This window comes from Garra rufa, chromosome 19 (assembly GCF_049309525.1).
Source record: "Garra rufa chromosome 19, GarRuf1.0, whole genome shotgun sequence".
Taxonomy (NCBI): domain Eukaryota; kingdom Metazoa; phylum Chordata; class Actinopteri; order Cypriniformes; family Cyprinidae; genus Garra; species Garra rufa.
Window position 1 is genome coordinate 24,802,856 of NC_133379.1, and position 15,656 is coordinate 24,818,511.

The 15,656-nt window shown below is 36.5% G+C and overlaps 1 protein-coding gene across 1 annotated transcript in view; it reads left to right on the forward strand.

Annotated features, from left to right (window-relative positions):
• Window positions 1-15,656, forward strand: part of nectin3b (nectin cell adhesion molecule 3b) — a 70,773-nt gene that overhangs the window by 51,504 nt on the left and 3,613 nt on the right. The window contains exon 6 of the mRNA XM_073825078.1: window positions 5,871-6,015. Coding sequence (XP_073681179.1) covers window positions 5,871-6,015 — 145 coding nt within the window. The remainder of the gene's footprint in view (window positions 1-5,870; window positions 6,016-15,656) is intronic.

Here is a 15,656-nt window from a genome sequence, read left to right on the forward strand (position 1 = left end):
GGGGATGATTGTCCTGCAAGAAAGTCCATTGATTATTAGCTTCAGTCTTTGAACCAGAGGTTTCACAATTCTTGCCAAAATGGCCTGATACATCAAAGAATCCATGATGTCCTTTATACAGACATCATTTTCACTTCCTGCAACAGTAAAACAACCCCATAACAGGATTGGTCCACCTCCAAGTTTCACAATGGAGGTGGTGTTCTTCTATTCATAACTTTTTTTGCACCAGACATGCCGCTAATTAAAAGGTCCAAAAAGTTGGTCACATCACTCCATAAAACATTCTTCCAGAACTCCACAGGTCTATCCAAATCAATTTTAGCATGTTCAAGTTGGACTTCTTGTTCTTCTTGGTCAAGAGTGGTATTGGGCAAGATGCCTCAACATGAAGGCCATACTTGCCTAGTGTTCTTCTTATACGATACATTGAAATGTTTTTCCTCTTTTCGTCAGGTCATCTTGCCAGTCTTTGGCTGTACATTGCATTTCCTCAGTTGTTCTAATCAAACATTTTATGATATTGTGCTTTTTCTTCAACACCGTTAAAGGTTTTTTAGTACAACACATTTTAAACTAAGGAATAAGGCTGCCATCTGTGTCTCTAGGAACTTTTAAATCTTCATATAGCCTAACACCGTGTCTACACCGGACGCGAGCGACAAATTACAATAGAACCTATTATGCTGTCTACACTGGATGCAGCGCGACACGGCAAATCCCCGACAGTAATCTGCTGCCGCGTTCTATTTATGACGTGCTCACACAAAGTTTAAATGATTTGCAACGGTCGCTTTGTCGCGTCCAGTGCAGACAGACTTTAGCTGTTGCGGCGCGACGCACGACACGGTGTTAGACTTTCTAAAATAATAAAATAATTTTGTCTCTATAGCTTTTATGAGAGCTCTGTTGACTGTGCCTTATTAGCTTCTCAGACTTAAACACATGCATTGGCTAACTGTATGTATGTTTAACAGCTCAAGCTAATTCTGTTTTCTAACAGAGTTTCTAAAGGTTTAATTGTGTTTTAAGACAATTCTATTCCCCACCATACAAATAAGTGACTAAAAACAGCAATTTTGAATAGGGGTTGAATAATTAAGACATAGCTGTGTTCACAAATCAAAGACTATAAAATACCCAAGACATGTCACTCGTATAGTTTTGAATGGGGAAAAATGCAACGCTCATTATGGCCGCGAAGCCCCGCCTTCTTAATGAAAGAGCCAATCGTTGATTAGTAAAGTCAGCGCGTCACTGCAGCTGCGGTTAGAAGTCCCGGTTGCTATAGAAACGATCGGCGCTCTAAGACGGTTGTGGCTAGAGGGTATACAGCTCAGACCGGAAACTAACAATGAAATTAATTGTTCTACCTATTAGATTGTGTTTTATTAACGTCTACACCTACCCCAACCCTAAACTTAGCCCTTACTATAATACAAAAAAAGTATTATTGTTGTACAGTGTGACAAAAATAACGTTAGACTGATGTGCGCATGCCCAGTAGCCTTAGCTGTATCCCTTCTAGACTTTACCCTCTAAGACGTGCACTCAGTACTGCGCATGCGCACTGGCTCATTTAGCAGGAAAAATAAGCGTTTTTTAACGCTATTGGAGCTCAAGGAACCATATTTATGAGGCAGTTCTTGTTGGATTTCGTTGGAGATTTAAAATATGAAATTTAATCGTAAGCTTGGTGAACAGTTTTGGAGAATTTGATGTTTCCCCATTCAAACAGATAGGAGCTGCACTTGAATGCCCGAGAGGCGTTTCAAAGATGGCCGCCGAGTGACTTGCCTTAAAGGGAATTTGTCACAAATATACTCAAAAATATTACATTATATATTGACATAAGATGCCACTACTCTGTTATAGATGCATTTTTTTATAAAGTCCTGGATCTCCAGAAAAGCTTGTATTTCAGTCTCTTGGGGGTTGAATAATTTTGATTGCAACTGTATTATTTATTTTTCAGTTTTTGTTTCTTTTCATTGCAATACCTGGCAACACTGCATCAATGGCACTTATATTGAGTAATCAAAAAAACATTTTCACAAAGTCATGCTAAAACATCTGTCAAACTAAAATATATACAGACACCTCCAACATTTCTCACTGTTTATTCGCTATAGTTTGGAAAATGTTAATAAAATATGATAAGAACTCAGTTAAACTGTTTTAGAACAAATTCATCTTGATAATGTCCGATAACTTTGATAGAAAGGTATGTAATGGATTACAATCAACCAAAAATTATTCACAGAACTGTTAGTGTGACAATATTTACCCAACTATCAATGCTCTTTTGACCAATTACCAAGCAATGGTTAATTTTGTTCAGCTTGTGGTGTAAAAAGGTCATATTAGTAATTTAAAAAAAAACAACTTGGTCAGGTGAAAGTGTCTGAATAATTTTTGGTTTGACTCTATATATCAATGGTTAATAATGAAAACTATACCAGTAAATATGTTTTGTTGCATGTTGTTGCAAACAACTGATAAAACTATCCACCTCAAACCCTGGTTATAGCCATGTTCCACATATGCATTTCCTTCCACTTTAATGGCATAAAATGAACACTGTGATATTGAAAAATCAATATTGCGATAATGTTTTTAGCCATAGCACCCATCCCTAGTGGCACAGACATTACATGCTTCACGTTTAACTCTTCACAAGCTGCAGAAATTATATTTTTATTACACTGCCTTCTGATATTGCCGTATGGACTAGCTGTGCAAAGATCTGTCACAAGCGTGGTTGAATCACCACTGTGCCAAACCTCCAATTCAGTGCCAAACTTTTTACTAGCATTCTCCATCCCACTGCTTGTTTTTAGCCACAATCCCCTTTCCTCCTGACACCTTACGCCCTCGAACCTCCTGCTCTCACTGTCTTTATTCTTCCAGCGCCAGCTTCTGTCAGACCCCTCGTAAGCCGGACGTGTGCTCAGCAGGCCAAATATTTACCGCTTGCTACACTTAAACGATCACTATTGAATGACTTGTGACTGAACATCCTGTTCTGTTCTCCTGTGAGAGCAGAGGTGAGCTAACAGTAACAGCACTGTGTAATTATTGGGTTCTTGACCATAAAACCTTGAGGGAAAACACTCAATAATACGTTCAATTGATTTGTGTTAAGGAAAAAATACAAACGAGGCACAATGCTAAACACTTTTTTTTTCTCTTGGTCAGTGACCGCGAATGGAGTTTCATACCATGGGTCAGGTGGCGAAGTTGAGTAATACGGCGGAGTTGTTCCACCCTTTTTGTTGATCATCATCCAAAAGGGCGTTCTTTGAGTTTAATTAATCTTAATTAATGGATGTAATCCTTTTACAGGAGTCCTGTTGTGGGGATAATGAGCTGGAAACCTCATTGATTCTGGTGAACTTGCTAAATGAAGTTGCGCCAGAGTGTGAAACTCACCGTAAAAGTGAACGAGAGAGAAGGTTGTAATGACATAGAAAGCGAGTGGAAGGGAAAGCTGGAGGAAGGAGTGCAACAAAGCATAAGAGCACGGCGGGGTGGGAGAGACAGTAACAGCAGGCTTTAAAGGAGGGCAGCATGGGGTCCTAATTACTGAGCCTTAGAGCTGGCAGACTACAGCTTGCCCCTGCCAACCTCTGTACAACCCACCTATCCACCTGACTCGCCGCAAAAACAAACAGCTAGTTCTCATTCACTCTGACTCTTGATTAATAAATACTGTAACAGTAAATGCACCAGGACTAGAGGATGTGCACTGTAAATATGTATTTATTCACCGGCATCTGCCCTTGTGTAACGTGAATGTGTGTGTGTCAATTTTAAATGTGGAGGGAAAAAACAACTTAATCTTTTTTTAACTTTACCGTGAAATATTATGATTATAATTTTGAATGGCTGCTTTCTTCCCATTTTACTTTCATTTTGACACATTTAAGACTAAAAAATAAGAAAATAATAAGCTGATCATTTATTTTATTTATTAAGAACTGATTTAATCTTGAAAACTGAGTGTTCCAAATCAAGAAAGGAGCTGAAAAGATGCAATTTTGCTAAAACGTACGTAAATAGCAACTGGTTTGATCTGTATACTTTTGCGTCCATTCATTTTTCATTTTTTAACCCAGAAATTAAATAAAGAAAATGCAGTTTCTTCTTTATTTCAAATACTGATAAACAGAATAAGCAGATAACTCATTTTCATTATTCAAAATTTGTATATGATTAAAAATCATTAAATGATATAAAGCTTGTTTTTAGGTCAATATCAAATAACAATTTTCCAATATTTTGCTAAAAATTACAAACACAAAGGATTTATCTACTTTTCATGTTGACAAAAACGAGAAATTTACCTCAGAAGAAAAACCTGTCTTCTTGTTGTTGCATCTTTAGTCATTTAAAGTTTGAAAATTACACTTTTGTGGCCACTATAAATCACTTAGTTGAACAATTTTCAGAAAAATCTTTCAGGTCCCACAAATTCTTTGGTTTTCCAGCATTTTTGTGTATTTGAACCCTTTCCAACAATGACTGTATGATTTTGAGATCCATCTTTTCACACTGAGGACAACTGAGGGACTCATATGCAACTATTACAGAAGGTTCAAACGCTCACTGATGCTCCAGAAGGAAAAACTATGCATTAAGAGCCAGGAGTGAAAACTTTTGAACAGAATAAAGAAGTGTAAAAAAAAAATTATTTTGCCTTAATATCATATTTTTTCATGTAGTACTGCCCTTCAGAAGCTACAGAAGATACTTACATGTTTCCCAGAAGACAAAATAAGTTAAATTTACCCTGATCTTCAATTTCAAAAACGTTTTCACCCCCCAGCTCTTAATGCATCGGTTTTTCCTTCTGGAGCATCAGTGAGCGTTTGAACCTTCTGTAATAGTTGCATATGAGTCCCTCAGTTGGCCTCAGTGTGAAAATATGGATCTCAAAATCATACAGTTACTGCTGAAAAGGGTGCAAATACACAAAAATGCTGAAAACCAAAGAATTTGTGTGACCAGAAGGATTTTTCTAAAGAACAGTGGGCAGATTAACTGTTCAGGACAAACAAGGAACTCATGAACAACTATCACTAAACAACAAAACACAGTATTAAGAATCAAGCATACTGTATGTAAACCTTTCGAACAGGGTTGTTTTTTATAAATTAAACTATTATTTTCTTATGTGGACTATATGTAAACATATTTTATGTGAAATATCTTATTCAGGTCAGTACTAAATAAAAAATAACATGTGTTTTGTATCGCTCTTATTTTGCTAAAATAATTAACATTTCGAAGATTCTTCAAGGTGTATGTAAACTTTTGACCTCAACTGTGTTTTCTCTCAAATCAAGTCCTCCTACTTTTTTTCTTTTTAGTTAAACTGTATATCTATAACAAGTACATTTTGATTAATTTTGTGTGTAAATAAATACAAAAACTTATTCATTTATTTATTTCTCTCTCAATTGTTCTGGCTGCATGAGCTTTCAGTTTTTGCTGACTCTGTCTTCACTGTTGGGGTTGTCACATCTTTATTCACATCTTTATTTAACTGAGCTGTCTTGTAGTCTCTTGCTGTTTTGTTGTTTGTCTTGTGCAATCTACATCCACACACGCTGAGCTTTAGCGTGTTACATACAGTTGTGAGTTGCTTTAACAGGCTTTGCTTGGCTTTGCTGTTTTGTGCTTTTCTTTATCATTTGTGGCATGTATCTGTTCTGTGCCAAGATCAGCAGTGGTTTTTGTCTTTTTGTCTTGTCTTGTAACACTCTGAAGATAATTTTACTGGAACTTGATGTACATCCAATTTCGCTGGCTGTGTTTATTTATTAATTAGCTTTTGTTTTTGCTCACTGTGTTGCGGTGCCTTTCAGACATGTCTCAGAAGCAGATGACATCCTCCATGGCTATTGCTGGGGCCGTGATGGGAGCTGTGCTGGCACTCTTCCTCATCACCGTCTTCACCATCGTCCTCATAACAGCACGCAAGGCTCCCCCACCCACGTACACAGATAAAGTGTGAGTATATGCAATATCTTCACTGACAGATGATCTGACATGATCTGCAAGAATGCCATTTTAAGTGACAAAACGTATAATACCTATACATTCCTAAAGGGATAATTCACCCATAAATGAAAATTCTGTCATTAATTACTCGCCCTCATGCCGTTCCAAACCCGTAAGACATTCGTTCATCTAAAGAACACAAATGAAGATATTTTTGATTAAATCTGAGAGCTTTCAGATAAGTGTTAGTTGCATTGCTGTCTATGCAGGGTCAGAAAGCTCAGGGATTTTCAGTCACCTACTTTGCCACACGTAGACCTTCAGGGTGTAGGACATTTGGGGCAGTACATAGGCACTTACATGGTGAATTATTTAATCATTACCTTGCTTCCTCAGCAACTTCCTGACCGTCCTTTTAACCTGGAATGACAGCATAAAACCTAACTACTTCAAACTTTCGGTCATTGACCTTACAGACTTCACTTTGACAGGAGAACATTGCATGAAACCGATTTCTTGGTAGCTTTTTGTGCTCATTGAGCTAATCATGTGCATTTAGACAGTTGTTGTCTAAATGCTAAACCGATTTACAAAGAGTCACATATGTGACCCTGGACCACAAAACCAGTCATAAGTTTAAATTTGGCGAAATTGAGATTCTTACGTCATCTGAAAGCCGAGTAAATAAGCTTTTCATTTATATATGGTTTGTTAAAATAGGACAATGTTTGTCTGAGATACAACTATTTGAAAACCTGGAATCTGAGAGTGGGAAAAAATCTAAATATTGAGAAAATCACCTTTAAAGTTGTCCAAATGAAGCTCTTAGCAATGCATATTACTAATCAAAAATCAAGTTTTTATATATTTATGGTAGAAAATTTACAAAATATCTTCATGGAACATGATCTTTACTTAATATGCTAATGATTTTTGGCATAAAAGAAAAATCGATAATTTTGACCCATACAATGTATTTTTGGCTATTGCTACAAATATACCCCAGCGACTTATGACTGGGTTTGTGGTTCAGTGTCACATATGTGTTTTATTCAAGTGAAATGTTTATTGAAAACTTGTTTTTCCAGTCGGAATATCATTAAGTACATTACATTCTGTTTCAGCTCTGTCTGGCTCACCTGTTGGCCTGTCAGAACGAGGCATTTCACGCAACAGCACCTCCTTACGGCTTAACCTTTGATTATCCGCCTTAGCCGTAATAGATTTTGTCTGGTCAATTATTACTGAGCCCAGAAACCCAGTCAAGACTGTAAATGTTCATTCTAGTGGGAGCAACGTCAGATGGTTTCCTTTTGTTTCCTGGAAAGGCAACTGTATGTCATCACAGAGAGAGACTAGTCACAATAGACTACAGTTGTGTATTTGTATTTGCAGTATACAGAGACTACCACACGATACATCATTTTGTGTGGGCAAAGGAGCTTCAGCTGGTTCCTTTTTTGACAGAGCATGTTGACTTTTCAGTTGTTTTTGTTTGGTTCTTGCAAAAAGAGCCACTTTATTGTTCTGTCACTGAGAGCGTCTCGAGACGTGAGCCCACAGACGGCTCATTTCAGCCAGCCTGGAGGTCTCCTTTTTCCCACAGCCTTTAAAAAGCAGCTTCAATATGTTCCTCAGAGTTTCTGCTCCACATGGCTTTTCACGCTGCACTTAACCCTGGGTTATCATCTTGTTAAGCCTAGTTTAAGGGCACTAATTAATCCCTGTAAAGTGGCGTTTCACAATTGTGGTGTTAGCATACGTTTTAACCCTAGGTTAGCATATCTTTTGCTGTGCCAAAAGTATAACATGAAGTAATTCATTGCTAGAATCAGTTGTTTACAATAGAGAACCAGTAATATACTAAATTGTGCTTAAAGGTGCAGTCACATTTAATGTTGTTTGATGAATTTTTGTGAGCAAAATTTAGTCATTTTTACAGGATTTTGTTGGATTTTTGTGTGAGAGCAAAGGTTTTCCCCACGCAGGTTCACACCAATTCACCTCAAAATCACCTCACAAATTGTGAAATTTACTTAAAAAAAAAATAGTTCAATTTATAAAAATGACGCCATTCAAAAGTTTACATATGCTTGATTCTTTATACTGTGTTGTTACCTGAATGATTCACAGCTGTTTTCTTTGTTTAGTGATAGTTGTCCATGAGTCCCTTGCCTTGCCGGCTGTTCTTCAGAAAAATGCTTCAGGTTATCCAAACATGACCGTCCCACAAATTCTTTGGTTTCCAGCATTTTGTGTATTTGAACCCTTTCCAACAATGTCTGTAGGATTTTGAGATCCATCTTTTCACACTGAGGGACTCATATGCAACTATTACAGAAGATTCAAACACTCACTGATGCTCCAGAAGGAAAAACAATTCATTAAGAGCTGGGGGGCTTTTTGAATTTGAAGATCAGGGTTGAACTTATTTTGTCTTCTGGGAAACATGTACCTATCTTCTGTAACTTCCAAAGGGCAGTACTAAATGAAAAAATTTGATATTTAGGCAAAATAAGAAAAATTTACACATCTCCATTCTGTTCAAAAGTTTTCACCCCCGGCTTTTAATGCTGAGTTTTTCCTTCTGGAGCATCATTTGAACCTTCTGTAATAGTTGCATATGAGTCCCTCAGTTGTCCTCAGTGTAAAAAGAAGGATCTCAAAGTCATACAGTCATTTTTGGAAAGGGTTCAAATACACAAAAATCCTGGAAAACCAAAGAATTTGTGGGACCTGAAGGATTTTTTCTGAAGAACAGCAGGCAGTTCAGGACAAACAAGGGACTCATGTAATGAACAACTATCATTAAACCAAAAACGAAACACAGCTGGGGATCATTCAGGTAACAAAACAGTATAATAAATCAATGGGATGTAAACTTTTGAACAGGGTCATTTTTATAAATTCAACTATTATTTTTTCTTGTGGACTATATGTCAACATCTTGTATATGAAATATCTTATTCAGGTCAGTACTAAATAAACAGTAACATTCATTTTGTATGATCCCTTTTATTTTGGTAAAATTATTACCATTTTGCAGATTCTGAAACTTGGTGTAAGTTTCAGATTGGTGTAAACTTTTGACCTCAGCTGTACACTACCAACATTGCAGCAACACAAAGCTGGTTGACAATCAGTAAACTTGTAGAAACCTTCACACGTTGTTTAGTTTCAGTTTTGGTAGAAAAATGACTGCTGAATGTGCAACAACTGTCAAACAAATGATCAAACAATCAAGCGGCGATGGTTGTTTGTTGTTGTGGCTTGAAACAGCTAGAGGAAAATTTCTTGTCAAGATTGTCTCAGATGAGCAAGCAGTTAAAAAATATAAACAGAGATATATCCGTGCAGTTGTTATTGACCGTATAAATATGCAAATTACCCTAGGTTAACCTAGTTTACAAATGTATTGTGCCAAAGACCACATAGATTTGTTGTAGTTGTTTTTTATTCTGTCAGGGTCCCACTAGTTAGTTTACCACAGGTTGTTAATGTTTGTGTCAGCAGAAATAGTACTGAATATGGTATGTTCTTCTCGCTTTCTATAAAAGAAAATACAAGAACACAAATAGTTAAGCAAACATAGCAAAAAATCGTGTTTCGTAGCCTTAGTGATGGATGCGGTTCTCATGAGGATGAGGTCACAGTGGAGTCTCGCGTGATACAGCTGTTCACAGGGAAAATTTTATTTCTCAGCGTTCAAACGTCTGGACTTCATTTGATTTGTGGACCTTAGAATTTGTCTCAGAATTTTCCCAAACCTTCCATTGTAGTCTCTGTTGTAATATGACCTGAGCTTGTTATCCAAACATGACAGCTAAGGGGATGTTCACATGGGATGCATTTACAAGTTTATGGCTTTTAGCTGTCTGTTAGCTATAGTGTGCTCTTAAACCTGCACAAGATTAACTTTTGTCAGATATACACCTTTGTTGAAAAAGAAATTAATCACCTTGTTGGCAGAGGCTATTTACACTAACTCCCCTTACGAACATGTGGTTGGGCAACCCATTCTCATGTCAATTCTTACGGTTTTTATGAGTCAGATAATTTGTACGAATTAGTACGTTTTTGCAAAATTGTACGTACTTTACAAGTTCCTCAATTCGTATGCATTCATACGGATGACCTATCACTAACCCCAGTTCTAAACCTACCCGTCACTGGGATCTAGACAAAAAACATTGCAAGAAAAAAAACACAAGGTTGTAAAATGCATACAAATTAGCCACCTCGTAATATGCATACAAACTGGTTGTAAGATAGCGTTGGATTTGGCTAGTCAACATTACAAAAGACGCCCGTTGAACAAGGGTTCCAATAGCGGAGGTTGTAAATTGTGTAACACTGACTTTTTGACGCGATCAACCCGAGTTCGAATCCACCTTTTGCCGAGCTCGTTCTTCTCTCTTTTCACGTCACACATCAAATCGGAAAAGTATTTATTTTCAACAAATTGAAGGAAATAATCGAAAAGTGTAAGATAAAGTGCCTCACAGGTGTTTCTTGGTTAGGGGTAGATGCATGTTAGGCTTTATTGTCCCAAGGCAGCATCCATTTAATCATTTTAATAATAATGATCATTTACACTCAATACGTTATTATTGCATACTGTTTTATACAATACTGAGGTGCAAATATCTTCCACTTGCACTACGTAGTATAAGTACTAAATATTATTGCAAAGAAAATACTGCTATTTTACAGTGTAAATAGAATATATCGCTATTTGCATTTAGTGTAAATAACATATCTTTTGTTCAGCATATATAAAATCCTGTTTAAAAAAAAGAAGAAAAAATTACGAACACAAAAAGGCCAAACATACATATTAGAATGATTTCTGAAGGATCATGTGACATTGAAAACTGTAGTAATGGCTGCTAACAATTCACATTTGCCCCTACAGGAATAAATTGCATTTTAAAATATATTAAAATAAAATGCAGCTATTATAAATTAGAATATTATTTCACAATATTACTATTTTATAGTTTTTTGTTAATCAAACAAATGCAGTTTTGGTGAGCATAAAAGACTTCTTTTTAAAACAAAAAAGAAAAAATTCGACCCGAGTTCGAATCCGCCTTTTGACGAACTTGTTCTTCTCCCTTTTCACATCATATAATAGATTGGAAAGCTATTTATTTAAAATAAAATGAAGGAAGTAATCAAAAAGTGTAAAATAAAGGGCCTCAGGGGTGTTTATCGGTTGGAGTCGGGGGTAGGTGTAGGGAGGGCTTTTTTGTCCTGATAAGGCGGCATCTATTTATATGTAATATTTAATATTTAAATATGTAAAATATGTGATATGTAAGAATTCTGTTTTTTTTTTTTTTTTTTAATTAAAAGGGGCCAAATGTACATGTGATTTCTAAAAGTTCATGTGACCAGGAAAACTGTAGTAATAGCTGCTAAAAATTCAGCTTTGCACTTACAGGAATAAATCAAATTTTAAAATAGAATGCAGTTATTGTAAATTAGAATAATAATTCATAATATTAGTGTTTTGCAGTATTTTCTTTAATCAAATAAATGGAGTTTTGGTGAGCATAAAAAAGACTAAAAAACATTTAAAATTTATATTCAGATTTTCTCTCTTTTAGGAACTCGAACTAAAATATTACTAATATTACTAAAATATAACACTGTCCACATCCAACTAGTAAGTAGAAATTAAGAGTCATGGCTTTTACGTAAATGAATTGCCTATTTAAAAGAAAAACAATTACTAGAGAACTCATCCTGTGTGAACGACCCCTAAGGTTTTTAAATTTGCTGAATTGTTGACTTCTACTTTATTTATTACTTGTTTTCTGCTGTGCTATCTTTATCAACATCATCTATCCTCAAGTAAGCCCTTTCTGAAACTTCTCAGCAGTGCTGTCAGAAGCATCACTCTGAGAAGAGGTGAAAGAGACGCTCTTATCTGTTTCGACTGATCCCTGTTCAGCCTCCGTGTGTCTTGGCTGGGCTTTGCTTTGGCTGCAGGCTGCATGCAGATCAGTGTGGTGAGACAGCTGGGTTTGGTCTGATGAATGATGCTGCCTCTGCGCTGGAGACAGCAGGGGCTCTGCGAGAGATAAGCACATGGCGCTTTTGCAGGAATGAAAGCAAAAAATGTCCACATACCTCTCGACATTTAGATCTGATTGTACCCGGTATAGTAAAGGATGAGAATGTGCTTCCTCCAAATGCTTCAAGAGGCAATTTTTTTAAAGGTTTTGCCATTTTGATCGGATTAATGTGAGCTTTCCACATTTATTTTCCACCAAGTCATGATGATTTTGTGTTTGGATTTTGCTTTGATAGCTCCTATTCATCTAAAGTGACCTTGAATTTATCCTTCACCAGATGATGTGGCAGCATTCAAAGTATTCAAGTAGTTTATATGTCAAGGACTTGGCTTAAAAGCAAGACAATTGGAAAATGTTCCAGGAGGAAAACAAATTAATCTGACCTTCAGCTGTGTATTAAATACGTGAGAGAGATGAAAAGAGAGAAAAATACAAGAAAACAATTCCCTCTTTGATTAAAAGTTCAAAACTGTGGCCTTGTTTAGTCTCTTTAGACATCCAGGTGGATCCAGTGAGAGTATCCAAGCCCGTCTGCATCTCTTCCTGCTCATGCTACACAAATACACTTACCATATCCTCTCTCTAGTCCGTGAATCGCATCGACTGCTTTTAAATCCTCTATTTCGGCCATAACTTTTCATGGGAAATGCTAATGTGAGTCCATATAGACTTAATGAGTCATAAAACACTGTTGTACACTTTTCCATCTCCGTCCGGTTTAGACTTCACGTAGGGAGGGCAGGGGACACATTAGACAGACTGATAGTCCATTGAAAATCAATTATACAAAACAATGTACTACTAATGGTTAGAGATTAATGTTCACAGGAAGTAGGGGGGAAAGAACGAAAAAGCTGATCCCTTGAGGAATGGGGAGCTTATGGATGTACTTTGGGAAAATGTATGAAGAGAGGTCACAGTTCACAAGTTTTCCCTAAAGGGTTTTTAACAAAGAGGTGTGAACGAAGTTTGTATTTGAAGAGCTTGTTCTCACTGGTTGTCAACTAGCAGTAAAGGTTTAAGATTCCTTATTTGTTCACTAATGGCTCTCTAGACTATCTTCATGACCTTCTGTGGATGACCTTTTGGACACACACGGCAGTATCTAAATCCAGGGAGTGAGGAAAGGTATCTTTTCGTATACTGGGCATTCCGGGAATTCAAGGTCAGGGCAGGGTGACCCTCAGGAGCTCTCAATGCCTGGGGCTACAAAGCAGAAGCTCAATAAACATTAGTCCATCACTCAAATGCATAATGTCAAAACTCATCAATACCAAACTAGAAATTGAATGGTGATCTCAATAAGAGAGTCAATTGAGGAAGATAGGACAGAGAGAGATGATGGATGAGGAAAATGTATGAACCAAGATGTGCTATAGCGGATTTTATAAAGGATTAGTTCACTTTATGATAATTTACTCACCCCTGCGTCATCCAGGATGTTCATGTCTTTCTTTCTTCAGTCAAAAAGAAGTTTTTTTAAGGAAAACATTCCAGGATTTTTCTCCATAGAGTGGACTGCAATGTGGATCGACAGGTTGAAAGTTCAAAATGCTGTTTTAATGCAGCTTCAAAGGATCCCAGACTAGGAATAAGGGACTTATATAGTAAAACGATTGGTCATTTTCTAAAAATAATAAATAAATAAAAATGTATATATCTTTTGTTGTATATCTTTGTAAATATCCTATGGCTGTTTAGGACATTAACACATGAGGAACTGTTCAAAAGAAATGTCACTTGATTTTTTGATCGCACATGTTCTTAGAGAGTCACTGCGGTGATTCACAAGTCAAACCAAAAAACAGTCATTTGTTTCCATTTCTCTCAGTATTGTTTGGAGTTTTAAAATGGGCTCCAGTTGTATTTATGTATATCACTAATATACACCTCGCCCACATGTGTACCCACAGAAAGTTACTCTAGATGGGGTCCATTGTGGCCTGCTGGTGTTTGGTTTAGTGGTCCAGAGAGCATGAGAAAGTATGTTTTTTTTGTGTGTGTGACTGTAAGGCTTTAGAGACATGGAGGCCATTTTGAGTAGCTGGTGATTGAGTCGAAAGCAACACCTTGCTTGGAAAGTATTGGAGTTGGGACACTGATTAATTTAACCTTAAATTAAAAATGTGATGTGATGTGTCTTGATGTGGATGTAAAACAGACAAATAGTTCCATTCTGTTTCCAGAACAAAAACAAGGTGTGGTTGTTATTTTTCCTCAGACTAAACACATTTCAAACTTTAGTCTAGTCCTGACCGGCATTTCCTCCATCTACTGACATTAAGACAAAACAGTCAGTCCAAAAAGTATTATCATATAACAAACTTCTTTTTGTATAATGTCTAGCCTGAAAATAGTGTCTAAACAGTATATTTCTACAAAACAGATGCCACTTGGTGACATTAATGCCAAGTTCTGTCATGTAACTGAAGATGGTGCAGGTGATGGGTTGTTACCACAAACAGATGATATTCACAACAATGATCTACTTGGCACAAGCTGATTGGTTCATGTTGCATATACAACCAGTGAGTTTGCTGCTTTACATTTGAATGGCTGGTTAGCATTTACTAGAGCATTTCGCTGCATGTTTTCAAAGTTCCTCTGAAACCCTCCACCTCCCCAACTCCGCCTGTATAGATTGATCATACAAAATGCATGTTGTTTTTTTATAAGATATGAATAAGATATTTCACATAAGAGATGTTTACATATAGTCCACAAGAGAAAATAATAGTTGAAATTATAAAAATTACCCTGTTCAAAAGTTTACATACACTTGATTCTCAATACTGTGTTTTTATCTGAATGATTTGAGTGTTTTTTTGTTTAGTGATAGTTGTTCATGAGTCCCTTGTTTGTCCTAAACAGCTAAACTGCCCGCTGTTCTTCAGAAAAATCCTTCAAGTCCCACAAATTCTTTGGTTTTTCAGCATTTTTGTGTATTTGAACCCTTTCCAACTATGACTGTTCGATTTTGAGATCCATCTTTTCACACTGAGGACAACTGAGGGACTAATATGCACAGCTCTTAATGCATTATTTTTACTTCTAGAGCATCAGTGAGCATTTGAACCTTCTGTAATAGTTGTCCTCAATGTGAAAAGATGGATATCAAAGTCATACAGTCATTGCTGGAAAGGGTTCAAATACACAACAATGCAGAAAAACCAAAGGATTTGTGGGACCTGAAGGATTTTTCTCAAGAACAGCAGGACAAACAAGGGACTCCTGAACAAATATCACTAAACAAAGAAAACACAGCTATGGATAATTCAGGCAACAACACAGCATTAAGAATCGAGCGTATGTAAGCTTTTGAACAGGTCATTTTAATAAATTCAACTATTATTTTCTCTTGTGGACTATCATCTTTTATGTGAAATATCTTATTCAGGTCAGTACTAGATAAAAAATAACATGCATTTTCTATGATCCCTCTTATTTTAGTAAAATAACTAACATTTTGCAGATTCTGCAAGGTGTATGTTAACTTTTGACCTGAACTGTACATTGAGATGTGACTTAAATGTCTCTAGATACTTTAGCGTCACTGCAAGCTTGTGA